Source organism: Pseudopipra pipra, chromosome Z (genome assembly GCF_036250125.1).
Source record: "Pseudopipra pipra isolate bDixPip1 chromosome Z, bDixPip1.hap1, whole genome shotgun sequence".
Classification (NCBI taxonomy): Eukaryota; Metazoa; Chordata; class Aves; order Passeriformes; family Pipridae; genus Pseudopipra; species Pseudopipra pipra.
In genome coordinates, this window is record NC_087581.1 from 12,396,042 (window position 1) to 12,418,806 (window position 22,765).

General features: G+C 37.2%; 1 protein-coding gene across 5 annotated transcripts in view; it reads left to right on the forward strand.

Annotated features, from left to right (window-relative positions):
* NNT (nicotinamide nucleotide transhydrogenase) overlaps positions 1-22,765 on the forward strand; it is a 41,029-nt gene that overhangs the window by 3,421 nt on the left and 14,843 nt on the right. For 2 of the 5 annotated variants that reach the window (XM_064641843.1, XM_064641842.1), the window contains exons 3-17: positions 4,316-4,545; positions 5,659-5,876; positions 7,258-7,345; positions 7,951-8,039; positions 9,097-9,284; positions 9,993-10,126; positions 11,806-11,997; positions 12,923-13,076; positions 13,964-14,125; positions 14,913-15,023; positions 15,736-15,881; positions 16,599-16,794; positions 17,392-17,625; positions 19,437-19,597; positions 20,518-20,697. In XM_064641843.1, coding sequence (XP_064497913.1) covers positions 4,316-4,545; positions 5,659-5,876; positions 7,258-7,345; positions 7,951-8,039; positions 9,097-9,284; positions 9,993-10,126; positions 11,806-11,997; positions 12,923-13,076; positions 13,964-14,125; positions 14,913-15,023; positions 15,736-15,881; positions 16,599-16,794; positions 17,392-17,625; positions 19,437-19,597; positions 20,518-20,697 — 2,483 coding nt within the window. Of the gene's footprint in view, positions 1-19; positions 2,136-4,315; positions 4,546-5,658; positions 5,877-7,257; positions 7,346-7,950; positions 8,040-9,096; positions 9,285-9,992; positions 10,127-11,805; positions 11,998-12,922; positions 13,077-13,963; positions 14,126-14,912; positions 15,024-15,735; positions 15,882-16,598; positions 16,795-17,391; positions 17,626-19,436; positions 19,598-20,517; positions 20,698-22,765 lie in introns of those variants that run through there. The other 3 variants (XM_064641845.1, XM_064641846.1, XM_064641847.1) reach the window with 3 other exon arrangements.

Consider the following 22,765-nt stretch of genomic DNA (forward strand, 5'->3'; position numbering starts at 1 on the left):
GAGATGGTTTGTTTAAAGGTTATTAGAGTAACATAAAAAATAGGCAGGTTACGTATCCTGTTCTTCCATCCCAGAACATGCGGCATATAGTCAAAACTTCTCCTTTGTCTTTCCTCTAAGTTAGTCTCCAGTATTTGTTGATACTATTTTGCTGCAGGCTACTTCCCAAAATCACATTAAGGAGGTTAAAAAACTATATTTTTTCGCTATAGTTTTAACTTAGAATCTTCTTTAAGATTCTTGTAGATGGAAGTTACATGGAGATCACTTTCATAGTTTTGTTTACTTGAAGTAAGGACATACTTGTCCTCAGTACACAGTCAAGATTATGGTAAGGGGATGAGAAATAGTGACTTCTTACTAGTTTTTCTAAATTCTAGTCTATGTATAAACCATACTAAGCATTTCGTTGGAGTGTATATTCCTTTCTAAGGCCTGTGAATAATTCTACTTCTGATAGTGGCATAATTGTATTGGTATACTTTTTGTATCAAAAAAGTACTGTGTATCTGCTACTCCCATGAATTTATTAAAAATCTTAATGTGACTCAAAGAGGTGCTCCAAGTATGTGTATATCAGTCAGTATTTGGAAAATGTTCTTGATGTCATAAAGCAGTAAGTCACTAAAACATACTCAAAGCAGTTCATAGAGAGTTTGTCTGACATGAAGGATTAGAAAGGCAACTTGAAAGCTTCACAGTCTCATGCAATTTTGAACCCATGGCAAGGATAGCAGATGCACTTCTTCAAAATAAAAACTTAAATCAAGATCCTTAGTTTATGGTCCTAGATTTCAGCCTTTCAAACTAGTGACTTCAATGAAATTGCTGAGCTCAACAAACCAAATCTGTTTTCATTGTATAGCTGCTTCCAAACATGTTGTCCATCATACCCTGTTGTTTGTGTCGGCACAGACAGGCAGCCGGGACAGCCACAAACTTGTGGCGCAGAAACACAAGCGGAGGCACAGGCACCAGTAAATCATCACCAGCCTGCTGTTCACACAGCCCTTACCAAGAGTTATTTCCAGCTGCAAGGTCACTCGAGTGATTTATAATCCTCCTTGCCAGGCTTCAGCTTTTTAACCCTTTTCTCCCAAAACCTTGTCTGAAGTTTTAACATAGATCTTTTTCACTTGTAAATATCTGCTCCATTTTGGTGATGAATGATGTGGAAGGTCAGAGTAATCTACTTGAAAAATGTCCTATACCTGTTATAGCTAAAGGCTGGCAAACTGACATCTGTTTGCTTATGTGTTCATTTTCTTCTGTATTTACTGGTTGCTTTAAGTTTGGTAGTGGCACAGAGGAGAAAAGAAGGGGAGAGACTTATATGTTTGGTCTTACCAAAGCATTGGAGGAGGGAATAGTTCTCAGTATTGGTTTCTGATCATTCTGCTTACTGAATAAGGTGCTAATACTTTCTATCTGAAAAAGTTGTACCTATTTTTATTGCATACAAGATGTAACAATGCGAAAGAAAGAAGTGAGAAATGAGGAAACGCATTTGGTGTCTAGCAAGTGCATATTCCTGTCCTATGCCTCCTAGCCATTTACTTTTCTCCTCAAAAAAAACAAGTGAAGAAGAAGAAATCAGAAGTATCTATTGTCATTTCATTAAAAAAGATTAATTTTTTTGCTTGAGAAAATAAAAGCTTTAGTCGTGTCTGTGTTTAAATTTGCAGTCATCTTTCTATTCCCTGTATGCTATAATTTATTCCTTCTCTCCCATCCTCCCCCTTCCCCCCAGCCCTAACTCTTCCCCCTGTCTTCCCCCCCTCCTCCCCTCTTCCCCTTCCCTTTCCCCCCTCAGACTTCCGTTCCCCCTCTCAGCATTTTGGTGCTACAAAAACTTCCAAAAGGAGAAAGGGAAGATAGAACTCTAGTTCTTAATTTTTCTCACTGCTTCTTGAAAAGCTTTTTTGCCTTTTATCCTACCCTACAGCTACTTTCTTTCTGAAATTACGATTGGTCTTTGTTATCCTAATAAATTTCAATCTTCTAGGTTTCATTCCTGCTTCTGAAAGACAAGAGAGTTCATTTCCACCGAGATGATTTAGTGAAAATCAGAAGCAGGACTTTATTGTGTAGTAATTAGAAGAGATGAGGAGAAAGGTGCCTTCAAATGACAAAGGGTAATTTGAGTGACAGCAGCAGTTACCACAGCTGACAAGTGGTTAGTGCTGCTGTGGTGGGTATGGCCTGAGTTGCACGATTATGTTTAGATGTAGTGTCTGCTGATGAAGCAAATAATTGCAAAGCACTGTTAGCTTTGTGGGTCTGTTGTTTTAGATGTGCATTCTTGCTCCTGTTGTGACTTTATGTTCTTTTAACATATGTTTTTCTGAATTTAGTTTTTGTCTTGTAGTTAAAACATTTTAAATGTTCTCCAACATATAAAATATCAAAACACTTCTTTCTTTAAATTATTTGTTACTAATTTTTTAGTTAAATTTCAAGGACAAAGGTAAAATTTAAAAAAAAAAAAAGTAACTAGAATCATAGAATCATTAAGGTTGGTAAAGACGCCCAAGGTCGAGCCCAACCTTTGGACAAACACTACCTTGTTAACCAAACCATAACACTGAGTTCCATGTCCAGTCATTTCTTGAACACTTCCAGGGATGGTGACTCGACCACATATGTGGGGAGCCCATTCCAGCACTTAACCAACCTTTCAGTGAAGAAATTCTTCCTGATGTCCAACCTGCACCTCCTCTAGCTCAACAAAACCTTCCCTGGCACAGCAATTAGAAATACTGCACTTCTTTGTCTGGTGATTTTTCATTCTGTCTTCTTGTTGGATGTGTTCAATTTTTTTTTTAATGAGTTAGTAGACTGAGAAGTATAGGTGGGTACTCAAGTACCAGTTCTTAGCAATTCTGTACTGTATTTTCAGAACATTATAAGCTTATCTTGAAAGTTTTAATTAAAATATTTTCAGATTTTCAACTTTAAGTACTTTATAGTCCCAAGTTTTATGTAATGGAAAAATTATTTTAATATTTTTAAATGTAAATCTAGTTCCTCAAAGATCTTATTTTTTGCTTGTTTCTGTCTGAAAGTGGAAAGGAGGCCTTCCTGAAATACTCGTTGTCTGGTACAAATTTTCATAGCACAATACATACATGGACAATTTAAAAGCAGATTTGTAACTTAAAACAAGCCTTTTATCCACCTTCTCTGCTTTTGGTTTGAGGTTTTTTGTTTGGTGGGTTTTGTTGTTGTTGTTGCTTGGTCATTAATTTGAATGACTGCTTAGACAGCTCAAGTTATATTTCATTAATATATATGTGGTATAAATGTCTTGCGTAGTCATGTCACAATCCAGGTTTAAATTCTGGATAGATGTCAGTGAAAGCTGATATAGGATTGATCCTGTGATGGGCTGCACGCTGTTGGTATAATTGAAGCAGTGTGATAGTTTGATATATGGTTATTCTGCTTGAGCCTATGTATTGATAAATAATATATTTAAACACTTGTTTGGATCAGAGAAATTTAACTCCCAGATATTAGACTGGAAGCCCAGAAATTGTACATAAACAAAGTTAGGTGTTTGTAATTTGAAAATGTCAGCTAAAACTGATAAATTTTGGCTTCAGCAGTTTTCCCAGTGTTACTTAGTGGAGCTTTGAACAAGACAAGGAGATAATATTGAAGAGAAGTACTGTTGAAGAAGCTAGTAGATGGATATTCCATTATTCTTCAACTACTTCTGAAGTCACATTTTTCATTTCTGTGGCAACTTTTAGAGTACCTCACTGATGTAATTGTGCCTTTGAATGTACTTTATGATACGTATGTTACATTTGTTAATAGTGATTTGGGACAACTGTAATTTGATAGACACAAAACCATGTTCAGTTAAGATGTAGTTTCACTGCTCAAACTCATTTGTTTATTTCTTCACAATAAAGTGGAAGTGGCTAGAGATGGATTTAAATCCTTGCCTAAGGTAGAATGTTTTATCAGCAGAACACCAGGTATTGTGTAAATCTGAATGCCAGTTATACAATCAGAACTGTGTAAAGTCTGATGGGTATGAACTGCATCAAACACTTGTTGCTGCTTGTGTGGCTGATTGTGCTGACCTGCTGATTGCTGAGAGGACAAGGATCTCTAGGAAGATGGTGCAATTTAAGGAAATGTGAACTACGTTCCTAGAAAATAGCATTCTGCTTCCTCTTCCCTTAGGAGGGAGAATTGCTGGCTGTGACATGTCTGCATGTGTCTGTACAACATTGAAGAGTGCCCTTAATATCGATTAGTTATTCTAGTACAATTAATGCTGTCTTATCTGTCACTCTTACAGGAATTCCTTATAAACAGTTGACTGTTGGTGTCCCCAAGGAGATATTTGAGAATGAGAAGAGAGTGGCTCTTTCACCAGCTGGAGTTCAAGCCTTGGTTAAACAAGGCTTCAGTGTTGTGGTGGAATCTGGTGCTGGAGAAGCCTCCAAATTTTCTGATGACCATTACAGAGAAGTTGGAGCAAAGATCCTGGGGACCAAGGAAGTCCTGGCTTCGGATTTGATTGTGAAAGTAATTGCTTTATTAATGCATTTCCTATTACATTCTTTTAGCAGAAAGTTATAGGTCATTTTTTTGTAATAGTCTGCTAAAAGTTCAGTAAGTAAGGTCCTTTAGTATTTTCTATTTTGAGTCCTGACTCAATTTTGGTATTTTTTTTTAAATAGCTCAGGTGTGCATCTACATTAAAAAAACTAGTAAATGATGGTGTTGAAGAAATTGGGGGTAATTTCTTAGCAGATTTCTAGCTACTTTTTACTTGTGTTTTCTAGAGCGAGGTATTCTAGAGTGGACTCTAATCAGGTGAAATCCCTGCTCTAAGAAACCTTTTCTCCAAATTTAGTAACACATAACTCAAGTTACTTTTTAGATAGTTGTTTGGAATTTTGAAGATACAAGTTTCTAACTTTTTCAGTTCCACAACTCAGTATGTATCAAAAGTATTTGTCACTAGATGAGTTATAGCTAATTTGGGAAAACTACTAAAAGTGAAGTTACTTGAGAGGTTTTAGGTTGTGCAGAGTCCTGAAGGAAAAAAACAAAAACACCTTAAATTTAATATTGAGGCTTCCTGTAGTTGCTCTAACACATCAGGACTGAAGGCAGAATTTCTATGAGCTGCTTTGTGAACAACCCTTTTAAGGAGGTTTCTCTTTGAAGAAAAGTGAGAAACTTAAGTGAACATAGGTGGAGATTACTATCTGGATATCTGGCTTGAAATTCCCTGTATGTAGTCACGCCTTGCCACCTAATTAGTGATTCTTAGCCTGTAGAACTTAATTGGCATATGTGTTGAGTTACCATTTTGCTTAAAAATGGTAGTTTTGAGGGTAGCTGTCTGTTAGAAAAGGCGGTGGCTGCTGGTTAAAAGCCATCAGATCTTTCTGAAGGTGTGTGCTGACAACTACTGCCCTGTCACCAATCCACCTAGAACTAATTCCAGTATGTGCACTGCAATTAAGAAGGGCAGTTACTCAGTTCAGTTGTATAAACAGCCTTTGATATACGTGCTTCCTTCTGTACTTTGTGAATGGGAATGGCCAGACTGCAAGCTGGGAGAAAGGAAGTGGAGTGTGTTCTGATTTCTTTCCTGTGATTGACTTAGAAACTTCTGTCCTTCTTCAGGTGAGGGCTCCTATATACAACTCGGCTCTAGGTGTACATGAGGCAGATCTTTTTAAGACGGCGGCGACCCTGATTAGTTTTGTCTACCCGGCACAAAATCCAGACCTCCTGAAAAAACTAGCAGAAAAAAAAGCTACTGTCTTGGCTATGGATCAGGTTCCACGGGTCACCATTGCTCAGGGATATGATGCACTTAGCTCTATGGCCAACATTGCTGGGTATGATTTCTTTTTTTTCAGCTTCACTAAGTATAGCTGGATTAAAAATCATATGCTTTGATATTAGGTATATCTAAAACAATTCTACATCTCTGTTTTCATGCAGTAGTTTCAAGGAGGATGGTGCTGTTGGAGGTGCCAAACTACAGAAGTTTCTTATGGTCAGGTTTACAGCAGATGAGAACAAGAGTTTTTAAAAAAATAAACAAACTGGAGGCAATTCTAATTCCCTGACTTTGATCTGAACTGGGTCAGAGCAGTTAAGATATCATTAAGTCGTCTTGAACACAGGTTGTCTGTTGGAAGGATCTGATGTTGAGAGGAGCTAACTAACCCAAACAACACTCAGTATGAGTGCAGTTGCCATGGCAGATACAAACAAAAGATCAAATACTGTCCCATATCCTCATGCTTTGCAACTAACATTTAGGTATTGATTTAAAATGTTGTTGTCAAGCTGGCTTTCTTTTTTTTTTAACTTTGATGATGTCTGTGAGGCATAATAAGCCTTTGAGAAAGCTTCCAGATTTTGTGCACACAAGCAGTATACATCCACATACATGTTTAATGACTTCTTTCAGTTTTCATTTGGTGTAATTTTATTAAAATATAGACATTAATAATGTATTTAAAGGTATAAAATCTGCAAACTGTATTCCAAAGGTGAACTAATTTTGTGGCATACAGACCTCCATATGCCTGTTCTAGAGACAGGAAAAAAAGTGGAATGGGACTGTTGAACCACAACACTGTTAGTAAAAGTGCAAGAAAATGTGCACTGTTGTTAAGAAAAGACAAAATTACATATTAATCTTCATTATCAGATAGCTGCTCTGGTGTTAACTTGGTGTCCAACCACCCATTCTTGGATGGGGCAAATGAAGTAACAAGGTTACGCTATTTGTCCTAAGTCATGTGGCTTTGCAAAATTAGGGTTAGAATATCTTTTTTGAATGCGTGCTTGCTCTAAGTGAGCTTACTGCAGAATTACTCAGGGTGTTGCAATTACTTATTCGTTGTTTCCTTCTGTAACAGGCCTCAGGTTACAGCCTTTGAAGGTAGTTTCAAAGACCAGAGAGTTAACTTTTGGCAAGTTAGGCATGCATTTTTAGGGTAAAATTTAATTTGAAAGAGTGAATAGTTACAGACATCCAGTATACTGCAGTCCAAAAATTATGTCTGAAAATGCATTCAATGATTTAAAAAAAAAAAAAAAAGGCAAGAAATATGAAGAAAGACTATTAAACTTGTGCTCAGTAGTAAAATATTAAGATATTCTACACATGCTATGGTCAAATGTTCATCCTTTTGATTGATGTCGTGAATGGAATTTTACTGAACCTTGGGAGAATACTAATATATGTTCATCCTTAATTGACAGTTACAAGGCTGTGGTACTGGCAGCAAATTACTTTGGTCGATTTTTCACAGGTCAAATCACAGCTGCTGGTAAAGTTCCTCCAGCAAAGGTAAGTGCAATTAAATACATGGCAAAGGAATATGAGTTCCTGAGCTTAGGTAACCATTGCTGAAACTGTGTTATTTGTTTTTCTGCCTTGGGGTTAGTTCTAGAGACTTTAGAAACTGCTGTAGTTATTCTCACACCGTTTTTTTCCCCATCTGTAGTTACCTTGTTTTGGGAATAATAGAACAGTTTGAGTTTTACTTAAGTTTACTTAGTTTTAAACATCAGACCAGCCATATGTAGGTGGACTTATTTTTTTTCAAAATGGGGAAAGAAAAAGTTAAGAGAAGTCAGAGATATTGGGATTTGTGGGGCATTGAAGGGTACAGTGGAAAGTTTTACTTAATTGGAATTACAGGTGGACTGGGTTGAAGAGAAATGCAAGTAGAATTAGAGAGGGAAATAAAAAAGGAAGATAAATCAAGGAGAAAACTGCTACTTACTTACACAGACTATTAGCCACAGATGAGTTGGCTCTTAGATATGTGAAATTAGGAGTTACAGCTTTTAAACTGTTAGTTTATGGGGCAGTTTTGCCAAAGTAATTTTGTTTTCTGTGTCCTGAAGTATCTTGTTTAAATGGCTGCTTAATGAGATTTATCATTCTAGGTTTTGATCATCGGAGGAGGAGTTGCTGGCCTGGCTTCTGCAGGAGCAGCGAAGTCGATGGGCGCGGTGGTTCGTGGATTTGATACTAGGTAGGCGTAAGAAAATAGTAATAACAATCCAAAATTACTTTTAAGTTGTTTGTATTGCAGTGAAATTGTACTGCCATTTTTTAGAGCAATAGACTGGGAAAATTAGAGAGCAGAAATACTTTTCTTCTTATAGCTGCAGAGACTGCAAGCTTGATTAGTTCTTTTCTATTAAACGGCCTTCCTGTATCAAATTTTTACATGCTTAATACAGTATTCACATTAAAATTATGTACTTATATGCTTTATGTAGAAGTGGCATCTAGTGCTACTTAGCTATATCTAATATGAAAGAATGAAAATTAATATGTCTCCTGATTTATGATGTGCAATATGAGAAAAACACTCTGGTTTCTTAGAAAATCTGCATACGTCTTAAAAGAAACTGGAAAGAGGTTATTTTTCATAAAAGCGTGGTCAAAATCAGTCTAAAACTTTTCAGATCTTTTAAATTCCCTACTTGAGATGCAAGAACGTTTCTGCCGAGTTCTCTGCATGTTGTGAATATTCACATAACACTGATATTTATTCTCAGTATTTACTGTGGTCATGTGATTCAAAATAAATTACAGAATAACTATTAAAAAACCCAACTCCAAACATCACCACCCCAGCAATTTTCCCTGTGAAAATAAGACTTACTAGACTTACTTCCCATTTCACAGTTTAAAGACAGCACCACAGGTTGTGTATTTATCACCCATCTTAGACACTTAAGTTTGGGCTGTGGATTTACCTAGTCATGGCATAAGAAATGTGTGTGCAGAGCTAGGCTTCAGGTAAATCTTCCCTTTTGAGGCTTTTCTTGGAGCAACTCTGCTGACTATACAGGAAACTGTAGGCTGCCTTCATTCCTCATCCAAGTCTGTCTGGAACCTAAATTTTGTGATGCAATTATTCTTTTCACTAAATACAGAAAGTTGAGGACTTTAGTTATATTCTCCTCAATCCTGAAATAAGTTTTGTATCTCTTGTCTGAAGACTGCTACTGAAAACACTGGTAAAGTCATGGTGTATTTTTAAAGTGGTGGCTTCCTCTTCTACAATTTTCTTTTTCTAGAGCTGCAGCTTTGGAACAATTCAAGTCTCTTGGTGCTGAGCCTTTGGAAGTAGACTTAAAGGAATCTGGAGAGGGACAAGGTGGTTATGCTAAAGAGATGTCCAAAGAATTTATTGAAGCTGAAATGAAACTCTTTGCCAAACAGTGCCAAGATGTTGATATTATCATCACTACAGCATTGATTCCAGGTATGTTTTATGTGTAAAATGCTAATTTTTGTTTATCTAAGTAAGTAAGTAAGTAGGCATATTTTGGAGCTGCCCCTGCAGGGTTAGTGAATTTTGTCTATGTGAGCATTAACTTCCACCATTCTGTGATAAATGCCCGGTTTTAAAGTGTGTGCCTCCTTTAAAAACTTCTGTTTTCATGAAGTATCAATCTTTGGCTCAATACCATCATGTTTTTCTTGTTAAACAAGGAGTAGATAGTAATAAAGTAAGAGTATATAATTCTCTTGCATACCTACTGCATCACTGCTACTTCTGCTCTACAGCTTGTTGTGCACTAAAACAAGTCTGATTGAAATGGTACTGTCTTTGCAATTGAAATGTAGTAAGGTAGAGCTTATATTTCAGTTTTGTATTGCGCAATATCTGTATTTCAATAACTTTATGATCAGGCTTTTTTTTGGTTATGACTTGAATTGTAAGATTGGATGTTATCAGTTTGCTGACAAAATTGGACTTGCTAGCATCTTTTTTTATATCCTTTGGAGCAGGATGTTCTAGCATCTCTTCTCTCTGTCTTAACAAACGTTCTGTGATATTTTATCCTAGCTACCGACTACTTGAAAATTTTGCTTACGAAAGTAATATAGGTAGAAGTGAGAAGTAATCTGAGCTCAACAGATACAAAGCTGTATTTTCTTTTTAACTTGCTATGTTTTATCTTGTCAGGTAAAAAAGCTCCTATCTTGTTTAAGAAAGACATGATTGAATCAATGAAGGAGGGTTCCGTTGTTGTGGATTTAGCTGCAGAAGCGGGGGGAAATATTGAGACTACAAAGCCTGGAGAAATGTATGTTCATAAGGTAAGCATTTTAATCTGCAGTTCATTCTCAGTTGGCCTGAACTCACATTGTGTTTTGTAAACTGGATCCTGAAAATGAGTAGCTGATTTTGCTGGTTTGGGCTGAAGGAATCCTTTACATTTGCATTTGGTCACTGTAACATGTGTATGAATTTGAACACTTTTAAAGAAACAAATACCTTTGTGGTGTTGTTAATTTGCTTGTTAATGGATGTTATGGAATTCTTGCTACTTAGACTTCCGAGTCCAGTGGTTTGTCTCTGCTGAGCTGAAGGTGTGGTTTGACCTAAAAGAGATAGTAGTAGAAATAGGTTCTTTGACTTGCTTATCACCTCCCACGACTGGGGGTTGACAATCCCTGCCATAGGTAAGCTGAGCAGGATCAGACTGTGTCAATGTTTACTTCAGTACGAAGTCTCTGGCTTAGTTCAGTACAATTTCAGCTTCAGGAGGGTACTGGCTTTGTATGTCTTTAGCTTCAAGAATGTGTGTCTTCTGTAGAGTATCCAAAGCACTTGTAACCCAAACTAGGTGTCCTATAAATTGGTTCATTAAAGGAAGCAGTTTGGCTCTGCACTGAACTACTTTGGTCTTGCTTTGGTGTTTACTGGTTTGGTTGAGGACTTGTTTTTCTACTTTTTGGGTTTTATTTTTGGTACTTATGAGAAATCTACTAGCAATTATAAAAATCTGGTAGCAGATTATCAGGGTTGTTGCTTGGTATTGCAAGGACATAATGCTGTTATTTGTGAAGCCTGTAGGATGTTGCTGCCGTGGTCGTCGTTAACAAAAGCAGGGCTCTTTGTGTAAATATTAAAGACTCCTGTTACATTTGGCTTTGTGGCTTTCTAGGGCTTTTGATGTCATTGGTTAAAACCTGAAACTAGAGAACATGGAAGACAAGTAAGCACGTACTTCCATGAAGAGTTTATATGGGGTGCTTTTAGAGAAGTATTACCCCTGGATTTAGTGTACTGGCACTGTGCTGTAGAAAATGGCAACAATGCAGAAGTATTAGGATTGTGCCAGAGCATTACATTAAGAAGGCAGAGTTCTGGAAGCTTGCATGGATCTTAACTGTAAGTTGTGGGAGCAGTGTTCTAACGCAAGCCTGCTTGAACACTTACGAGTGTATACCAGCCTCAGTTTCTGCTTCCTTCCAAAAGTCTGATAGCCAGGTGTACTCTCACTTGTTCTTTAAACAGTGAGGATCTATTATGTTCCATTTTTACATACACACGAACCCAGACATATTACTGGCACAGCTAGCTAGCTCTGAGAAGCTCCCTTCACTCTGCTGGCATATAGAAAGTTGGCTTCTGTGTTTGCCTTCCAGAAAAACAGAGAAGATACCAAGCATTAGGCAGGATAATCTGTTACCTGATTGCTTAAAGAAGTTAAGTTCTGAGGATTTGGAGAAGACAAGCTCTTGCACCAATATGCCTTCCTCTTTGTGTAGGAAGAGCTTGTTGCTAATAGCATTTAAGGTGTTGGGTTTGATCATGATGGATTCTGTAACTGTCTTAATAATGTCAGAACTGCAGGTAGCAGTTTTAGTGGGATGAACAGAAATAAGTGCAAGAGTTGGGATATGTGTTTCCAGAAGTATATACTGGAAAAGATGATGCTCTTTCAGAGATTGTACGAATCCTCATTATTTTACTTGGATTTTTTTTCCAGGGTGTTACACACATTGGGTACACAGATCTGCCTAGCAGAATGGCTACTCAGGCCAGTACCCTGTATTCCAATAATATTATCAAACTTCTAAAGGCTATAAGTCCTGACAAAGAGAACTTCTACTTTGATCCAAAAGATGAATTTGATTATGGGACTCTGGATCATGTTATTAGAGGAACTGTAGTAATGAAGGTAAGTCGGTAAATATTCACTTCTTAATTTGTAAGTAAATCTTTAACCTTTATCACTGCTGTCTCTTCGAAATGCATTTGAAGATACTGCATGTCAACAGACTTCAGAGGTGGCTTGATGAGAGTGTGAGTGTGGAAAATTGTGTTTATTCAGCTGAGCATTCCTCTGTCCCTTTTTGTTGTGGGAAACCTCTTTGCTTTGTCTTCCTGTCAAGGTTAAACAAATACCTAATGCGTCTACTGTTGAAAAATAGCAAAAAGATAAAGTTTGCCTGTTGTATTCGTGTGATAAAAACATAATTATTTAGAACATATTTGAGACTTTACTACAGAACCAGAAAAACATTCTTCCTGTATTTTTTATTTAATTTTTTAAAATACGTTTTTCTTTTATAGTAAGAGTAACTTCAGAAAAAGTGGTGAAACTAGAATATGCAGGATACTTTAAGCTTTATTAGGAAATAATAAAATACAAACTCAGGGAATCAACCAGTAAGGGCTCTCCTTCTATAAGTATTAGGAAATAATAATTTGCCGTTTAGGTAAGAGGTATTAATTTCAGTTGAGTTTTGGTGCATAATGTTGCTAATACTTTATGATAGCTACTCTGGAGGAGACTTACATTGACTTAAGCTCTCCCAGACCACCGTTGTGTACAGCTTGGGACTGACAGCTCCACAGTTCCCTCTCTGGATACCTGGAGAAGAGCAAAAAATATGAGACATTATGCTTGGTCTGGATAGGCTCTGATTCCATTCAGACCTGTGGCAGATTTTGCAGACTTGTACTGATGCAGGAAGATATTCCTGTGGTATGGCTGTAGGATGTTAGAACTTAACTTGAACTTTGCAGTATTAAGAAGAAAAGGTTTCTCTAACTACAAACTGTCTGCCATGTTAGGCATAACTGTAAATATTTCTTGTCAGGATGGCAGGGTCATTTTCCCAGCACCTCTACCAAATAATATTCCTCAAGGAGCACCTGTGAAGCAGAAGACTGTAGCAGAGCTGGAAGCGGAAAAAGCAGCTACTATTACACCTTTTAGAAAGACTATGACTAGTGCATCTGTATACACAGCAGGTAGGCAACTTCCAGAGTTGGAGAATCAGTGTAGAGTACTCCTCATTTGTCTAGTACTTCTAAAGTGACTCATAATCTAACACATTCAATTTAATAACTATTTTGGAGTGCACTTGATTGTCTGGAGTATCCTAGTGCAAGATCAATGCAGTGTGATAATTGCTTTTAAGAGGGAAACCAAAACTTTAGAAATTTAACCAAAAATATTAACATTTCAAGAAGTGCTGACTTATGTGATATGCATTTATGTTTGGCTCTATTTTGATATCCGTAAAATGCTTCAAGTTCTGAAGGACTCCTGACAGGGACTGTGCCCATACTTTTCAGCAGAATCTGTTCAATGCCATTTGTTTCTTCAAATTTTACTGTATTGGGTGAGACTTAAATGCTCGTAGTCTACTGAAATACCAGGAATAGGACCTTCATCTTGACAAAAAAATATTGTCTCTGTGTAATGTCGTACTCTCAGTGCATCAGAATGTCTATATGAGGTAATTAACGAATTGAGTATTCTTAATTTTAATCTCTGTTTTTCATATATATGCTTTGCTGTGTTCCAAGTAATATCTCAGCATGATTGTGACTCTTCTACATTTTTTCTATACAACAGGAGAGGACAGGATTCAGTGTTTGTGTAGAAATGTATCTTTGCTATGTTGTGTGTATGCATAACAAATATGTGTGAAATCTGGCTTTATTTTCTATCATAAAAGAAACAGTAGCACTGAAAGCACTTTGTATTTCAAGAAGGTGATCCACCTGATCTTGAAGCAAATCCATGCACAGAACTCTATTTTGTTTTTATGTCACTATTGGACTCCTGTTGTATACAATTTAAATGTAAGAAATCACTGAAAAGTTAGAGTTTTTCTGTGCTTTTCTCCTAGGTTTAGCCAGTATGTTAGGACTGGGCATTGTAGCACCTAATGCTGCTTTCACTCAGATGGTGACAACATTTGGCCTAGCTGGAATAGTGGGTTACCACACAGTGTGGGGTGTGACTCCTGCTCTGCACTCTCCACTCATGTCAGTGACTAATGCTATCTCAGGTGAGTAGCTGTGACACAGCTGTTTATTTCCTATTTGATGTAGGCACGGCTTCTTTTACTTGAACTTTAGGCAAAAGTCTGCTGATACGCCTTTTAGAATGCCAAAGAGCCTTGTAGTATGTAATTGAGTTTACTTTCATAAATAACAAGGACACCTGAAACATGGTCTTTCTGAGAGTATGATTTTTCAAAGGAAGGGCAAATGTGCTGCATAATTTAATTTTCATAAGTAATTTTTTACTCTTGACCTGTTTGCGTTAAAATTTTGTTTTACTTGAGTGCTGCAGTCTGCTTTCATAGAACACATCATTCCTCCCAACTCTCCAGAACATTGCCCTGAAAATAACTTGTCTCTCATATTTTTTGCATTCTTTTATTCTTCACCTCTAACTATGTGTTTTGAGAGAGGGGAAAAAGAAAAAATTCCTGAATTACCCATAAGACTCATAACTCTATAAATAGGTAGGATTTTATATATCTGTGTGTGAGTAGATGTGGCAGGTCACAAGTCTGATTTACCTTGGTTGTTAAAAGCAAAATTTCTTTTATTGAAAAAGTACTTATAGGCTAACTCTGCTTGAGGTGCTGCTCTTTAAAACTACATTCATACACTATTTTTTTTTTCTTTTGGAACATGTTTATACTGCTGAAAAAAACCATGGTAGTCTTTCTTCAAAGAGTAGTGTGTAGAGTAGGGGTCAAAATTTGAGTTGGCTGATGTTTGTTTGACTGTTGAAGACATATAGAGCCTTTTAAGGTTCAGTAACACTTCTTCTCTTTTAAATAGGTCTAACTGCAGTTGGTGGGCTGGTATTGATGGGAGGACACTATCTCCCTGAAAACACTCCTCAAGGTTTAGCAGTGCTTTCAGCCTTTATCTCTTCAGTCAATATTGCAGGTATGAATGTTAGGTTTTCTCTTGAGAGTAATTTCAAGCACTTTTGTATAATTTTATAATTTTTTTTAGCTCTTTAATTGTATAGATTCCAGAAATAAAAATCTGGGAATAGGATCTGAGAGCTTTCATCAATATAAAGACACCACCCCTCCAATTTTCGTATTAGTTATTGTATCTGGTTAACATACTCTGTAGAGTAACCTTTTTTTAGGAAAATATTTAAATGTGCATTTTTCTTTTACGGTAAAATTTGGGTGATGATTGTATTACATATTATATTTTCCTGTATAATATGTGTAAGTGGCATAGAACAAAATTCTGCTTGTTTGAGCTTCAGAAGTCCCAGCTGCAATAATAAAAAAGATAGGAAAATGAGCAATGTGACTTATGAATACTGCTTTTGCTAGACTAGATAGAGAAAAGGACAGAGCTATAAACTCAGCTGTATCCTATAGTCAGTGTAGAGTATAGAGCCAGAGCAAGTCCTCCTTTTCTTCTGAATTTCTTCCACAGGCTAAGCGACAACAGGATCGAACCCTGATCACACCTTTGTTTCCTGGTGGTTTTCTAAGTTGCCAGCTTTTCAGAGGCTCTATTGGTGTCAATTGCTAAAATGTGTGTTCATATGGTTTTACTACATATTTCTTACATTTTGGCATATGCTTAGTTTCAGATTTTATTTTTCTTAAGATTGTTCCTTTACTTTGGCCAGGTGGGTTTTTAGTCACACAGAGAATGCTGGATATGTTCAAACGTCCCACAGATCCTCCTGAATACAACTACTTGTACCTGCTTCCTGGTGGTGTATTTGTAGGAGGCTATGCAGCAGCTCTCAGTGGTGGCTATAGTATTGAACAGGTAAAAGGTGACTTTATGGTTCCTAGCCCACTGTTCATTGTGATGTTTTGTCATGCCCATGCTGTTGAGGAGTAAATAAATAATCCAAGGTCTTTTCGTCAACTGCATATTCCCACAAGGCCAGTCTGAAGCTTATTAAGTTTGCAATCATACTCCAGATGACGAATCTTCAAATTTTAAAAGCTTGGTTGTTGCTGTTTGTTTTTGTGTAAAGCAACAGGTACTTTTATTTATTGGGCTGTTTTCCTAAATTCGAGCTGTGGCCTCACCGGTACCGTGTACAGGGGAATGATTACTGCCCTAGTTCTGCTAGCTATACTATTGCTGATAGTTCAGAACTATCTGAACTATTAGTTCAAATGTGCCATAAGCAAATTCTGAAACTATTCATATGATGAACAGGATATTTAGCTTTGGATTTGTACTAGGGAAAAACTTGCTTCTGAACTGCTGAGGGAAATTGGTTTGACTCCTATTCATGCTGCAGATAAACAAATGTCTTAAACTGTGGGAAAAGTTTTATCAATATCACATTTTAATTGGCCAAAATCACAACCTGTACAACAGTTTCTCACAGTCAGGAGTTTTGACTTCATTTGAGAACTGTGACTTAAACACATTCTGGAAAAATCAGCATTTTTATTTAATAATCAGAAATATTTTGAATAGTGATGCAATTTGTCACTGCTTTATGTTGATGGTTTACTTATTTTAAAGGTGATGTATCTGGGCTCAGGACTGTGCTGTGTTGGTGCCCTGGCTGGTCTGTCTACTCAAGGAACAGCTCGTCTTGGAAATGCTTTGGGTATGATTGGTGTTTCAGGAGGTTTAGCAGCAACTCTTGGAGGCCTTAATCCCTCACCTGAATTGTTGGCGCAGATGTCAGGTGCAATGGCACTTGGTGGTACCATAGGTATGTGTATGATATTATGAACTAGCAAGCTATGTTCTGTGCATGCATTTGTGCAAGCTATATATACATAAAATACTGTGTAGCTTGCAGGTGAATTGACTAACTTACATTTGTGGCTTGTGCAGTATTATTTTGCAAATGTGTGAACAGAAAAAAAAATGACTTCCAGGGCTTTTATTAATGCTTCAGATTGTGGTAAAGAATGGGGAGACTGGTGGAAAATCAGGAGCACATCATCTCTATTAGGGAAGCTGGGTGTCCAAAGCTGAATGAGGTTGCCCAACTTCATACTTGTGTTCAGTTCCTGACCGAATACTTCAAATTCCCTTTTCACACTGTGCTTTTGTCACAAAAAGCATTAAATTTCTCAATATTTAGTGATACTTCTAAGAACACGATATGTTTTAATCTTCTGTTTTTCATGATACCCCCATGTACACATGTGCAGCCTTCAGTTCAGTGCCATAGAGATTTCTAGTGGGAACAGTGTTGTGTGTGTGTATATTCGTTGCACATTGAACCATGCTCCATTAATTTCTAGCTGAACAGATTGATTGTGTTTTGTAAGACTTCCCTTCTGCTTTCAACTCTCCATAGGTCTGACAATAGCTAAACGCATCCAGATTACAGATCTGCCTCAGCTGGTGGCTGCTTTCCACAGTTTGGTTGGTTTGGCTGCTGTGCTCACCTGTGTAGCAGAATACATGATTGAGTATCCTCACTTTGCTACTGATCCCGCTGCAAACCTCACTAGGATTGTGGCCTATCTTGGCACATACATTGGTGGGGTGACTTTCAGTGGCTCTCTTGTTGCTTATGGAAAACTGCAAGGTGAGACCTTCTATTCAGAATTAGGTATTTGTTAAAGGTTCCCCCCCCGAATTTAGCTCTGAGTTCAGATTGCTGTGTAATTACAAAGAATGCCAACGTTTTGCATCAGGTAAAGGTTTATATGTTTAATTCTAATGAGCATACTTTTTTGTTTTTAATTATAGTTAATTTGTGTACAACTTTAGCTACGAAAGGCTGTCCTCAGTGATTATTACTACTGTTCATTACTAAGTCATGTAAACTTCCCTCAGTTCATCTTTTCTAGAAATAAGTGTTGCTTTAGTATTGCTCAGACACTACCTGATGCTTTTCCTCGCATTGATTGTATTGAACTTTTATGATCACAGCCTTGTATTCCTGAACAGACATGTTAATTCAAACCCTGGTGTTACTGGATTCAGTGAGCACTGCTAATATTTATGGGATTTTGTTCTTTTGTTCAGATGGGCAGCTTGCAGTATTGGTTGAGGCTGCCTCACTTTAAACCATTCAGTTCGCTGTCTGTCTATCTACTGTGCAAACTCCATGCTCCATACCTCTTACTGTTTTAGTAAATACACTTTCTAAGTTAAATACTTGCTAATTCCTGATTCTTATGCACGCGAACGTTCCTTATTGCATTTATTTTTGGTTTTGTAAGCATATAGCTTTTGAGAGACTCAGGTAATACCTTTACTAAGAATTTCAGGCTAAGAGCTTCCTATTACTTGTTTTGTTGTTAGCTTTGCAATAGTTCCTTTGGGAAACGTCTGTTCGCTATCTTCAGTGTTTATGAGACCAGCCATTGAAGGAGGAAGCACGACATGGATGGAAAGCTGTTGTCTCTAATAATCTTTCGAAGTATTTGTCAGTAGTTTGTATTTCTGATGTATCTCTGCTAAGTAGTTATTTGTTTCTTCTCAGTTACGTTTTTTTCTCCCTTCATCATACCCCCCTTGTGATTTGTGTGCATGTCCCTGGTGAACTTCACTGCCTGCTTCAGCCTACTCTCCTGTTTATTTTTCCCCCCCTCGCATTTTCATATCATCATGATATGAAATACTAAGCTTGTCTGTACTATTGAACTACCGATTCTATACTGTGGAAGAGGTAGTAGGTCACACACTTTGACTCCCAGTCCTGAGACCATCAGTTCCTTCTTCCTCTGAATTCAGCTAAATTTAAATGAGATACTCTGTCACTTCTGATGTAAGTAATTACTGAGAAACTTGCATTACTTCTACTCTTTACGATGCTGTTTGGGGAAAAAAAAAAGCCTAGTATGAGAATAAATATGTGATTGTCTTTTTAAACTGACTCACAGAAATAGTGAACCTCTTTTTCTCCTTAAGTCTCTGCCAGTGTGGGAAGCTTGAGAGGTCTGTGTACCTGTCTGTCCTTGAGAGGTCTGTCTCTCTTTTGAGAGACAGATTACATCTGTGTAGAAGTTCCAGTTAAAAGCTTGCTACTACAATATATCTTACACAACATGCCAAGACTTGGGATTTTTGAAGAAACATTTTTGAAGGAAAAATTAAAAGGCTTTTCAAGAGAAGAAGAGATTTTTGTGACTATTCTAGAGCACTTTAGTGAAATTAGGAAGTAAACCGAGTTTAAACAGGAGTATTTTAGAATCTAGAGTGAGTTGAATGTTTTGCAGTTCTGAGTCATCACAAGGTGATGTCATCAGCCTCAACTAACTTGTTTTATCTTCCACCCCTCCCTTTTTCTCTTTTTAATTTTTCTTTTGCTGAGTTACTCAGACTTCTCTGAGGACAAGAAGCAGGCTCTCCTGAATGCATCTGTCAGTCTGAATATGTGTTTTATTGCAGGTATCCTGAATTCTGCCCCTCTGCTCTTGCCTGGTCGACATGCATTAAATGCGGGATTGCTGGCTGCCAGCATTGGCGGAATGGTTCCGTACATGATGGATCCCAGTTACACTACAGGAATTACTTGCCTAGGTTCTGTGTCAGCACTCTCAGCCATCATGGTAAGTTGAGAAATTATAGAAGGTAAGACAAATTAAACAAGCAGTTTGCTCTCCAGCTTTGCAAGTTTCCTCTTAAGGATTCTTTTTTACCCTCCTGAGTCACAGTTGGCATAGTGCCTGCCTGCGTGGTAACTTGCAGCAGCAGTTACCAGCTGACTTCCCCAAATCTAGCAGTAAACCAGAACTGTTCAAGAGAACAGGTGTATATGTATATAATTACTTTTTGCAGCTATTGATTAATGAAGCATTCTATATGACAAAATGATGTTTTAGAAGACTTTTTGGGAAATTAATGCTTAAAATACTTAAAAGAGCTCTGGATCTACAGTTTGTCATGATAACTTATTAAGATTATCCCCATGTGTAACTTCTTCCATTAACTCACACCGGTGCACACCAGTGTTGCAAAATTTACCCTGAATATTACCATTTTGTAAACCAATTCTTGCAAAGACTGCTCAATATGAATCCTTTAACAGTATGAACAATTCCAGAGAGCTGGTAGGATATTTTTGCAAGTAAAAATATGTGACTAAGCACAGGATGAGGACGGTGGGGTACCTTTCTGTACTCTCTCAAAAGGCGGAATTGGTAAATCCAATCCTCAGGTCACAGCTTGAATAACTATACCTACACTGAGAATACTTTAATAGGTTATTAAGTAACTTGATACTTGCCTAGAAAGTTTGTGGATGTCCCTATTCCTGGAAGTGTCCAAGGCTAGGGTAGATGCCTTGAGCAACATGATCTAGTGGATGACCTCTCTTCCCAAGGCAAGAGAGTTGGAACTGGGTGATCTTTAAGGTACCTTCCAACACAAACTGTTCTATGCTTCTGTATTTTTCATTGCTGCAAGAAGAATGTCTTCTCTTTTCTCTTTAGTCATAGCTTACATGGAAGTATTTTCTTTCCTTTTCCAGGGTGTCACTTTAACAGCAGCTATTGGAGGTGCTGACATGCCTGTAGTTATTACTGTCCTGAACAGTTATTCTGGATGGGCTTTGTGTGCTGAGGGCTTTCTACTGAACAACAACTTGCTGACCATTGTTGGTGCACTCATTGGCTCCTCTGGGGCCATCCTCTCTTACATCATGTGTGTGGTAAGAAGTCAACAGAAACTCTGGTTGTTTGCTGAATAATGAAAAACTTTATTCAACATGTTTTCTAGGCAGATAAGCCATTAGATCTCAAACTGTTAGGTCTTTACAGACTAGAAAATTCTTGATTGAAACTGTTGGACTACATGTCAGTTGTCTTTGTTTGGTTTAGAGAGATGCATAACTCAAAACTGAGGACAGCCTTTGTATTAACTTGGGCATTGAAGGTTTGAATTTGGGCTCAAACAAGTATGATTACTTGTGCTCAGCTGTTTTTTTCTAGTCATATACCTATGCAGTTTTGTTAAATTTAAGCTAAATTTAGTATTTAGCAGGAGATACTTAGGTATCTCTTGTAGTGTGTACTGTGTTCCTTTAAAAAGCTGTTTGATTAGACAGTAATTTACAGTTTGTTTTTTGACATGCAGGAAAGTGTGCTACTTTCTTCATAGCAGCTACTTTGAAGTACCACGAGGTGGCAGCAGGCTTGCAGGAGTTCACTGCTTTGCCAGTGTCTGTATCAGCAAACTTGAGCTTCAACTCTGTATAAATCGTATTGCGTTATTAGTAATGACCTCCTTTTCTCTGCAACATTTATATAGAAGTCTTGTTTTCAAAGATGTAGAGGTAATGATTTAAAGAAAACAGTTCACAGTGCAACAGATGCCAAACTCCTGATTCTCTGTTGTCTAATCCTGTTTAACTTCTGCTCGTGTTCTTGCGTGATCACTGTTGCTGTTCTCCTCTCTGATGTTTTCCTGTGGTCAGTGCTGGCTGTCATCATTTGCTTTGTCTCAGCTGATAAATAGTGTTGTTACCATGGTAGGAATGTTTAGTATCATTAATTTTTATCTTTCTTGAGGAACAATTTCAGAAAAGTTCAAAAAGGCATTTTTGTCCAGCTTCTTGAAGGTGAGCTCAAATGAACAATTCCAGGTATGAATGTCAAAGAATCTTGTTCTTTCTTGAACATTTTCTGTCTCCTTACCAAAAGGAGATGAGATTATGTGGCTCATATTTATTTGTATACATTCAGGACTTTAGTCCATATCAATAGAGAGATGATGCTTATGGCTAACACAAGTATGAAAGTCATGTTCTTTAAAAATCGAATTCTTGTGAAATCTTACTGAAAATATGAACTGTTTGATATATATTTACCAGTAGGCAACGTCTTTCTATACACTGATTTTTCTTTTACCATCTCTTTCCCTTTTAAATTTATTTTATTGCTAACCCTTCTTAGCACTCTTATATAAGAGAGTTTTGAAATACTTTCAGAGTTGCTTGGAGGAATCCAGATAAATAGGAAACCTGGGGGAGTAGTTAGCAAAATAGTTATGCAGTGACAGAGTATCTTTCCTCTAAATATTTCTCAGGACTATTTCAGGAAATCCAGCTTTTGAGATAGTATTCTAAAAATCTTGTGCTGCTTTATATAAGCTTAGACAATTAAAGTTCATCAGCCAGTAAAATGAAAATTATTTTGTATAATTTCTGCACTTGCTGGCCCAGCATTTTTAATTTCTGCTTTACTTCCTTTAATGGACATTATTTCTTTTAAAAGTAATGTTATAATCAGGGAATTCAGTATCATTGTCTTGAAGCTGCATTTCAGGAGAAAACAATGCTCAAGGGTTTCACTAAACTCTGCTTTAGGTGTTGCAACCTGTGCTAATGAAGCAGCAGTTTTCCCCTCCCTTTTTTTGTTCTTTTTTTCCCACCCCTGCACCCTTTAATATTACTTCTATCAAAACCAGTATATTTATTGAAACTTATCTAGTACAGGTGAGAAGGTATTTGTGGAAACATCTTAATGGTCGAAACCTTATTTTTACAACATTTTCAATTACTTTTTGCGATAAAACTGTAGTTTAACCATCCAAAATCTGTCCAGCTAATCTCTTAAAGCTTCGGTTGATAAAATTGGCCAATATGTATTCCAATAACCACTTAGTTTTTGCACTCATACTGCTTTATTTTCTATCTGTCTTTCTTTGTACCTATTAGTAGGCTGAATTAAGGACAAAGAATTTCACTTCAGATAGCAAAGGCCTGTACTGTTCACTTA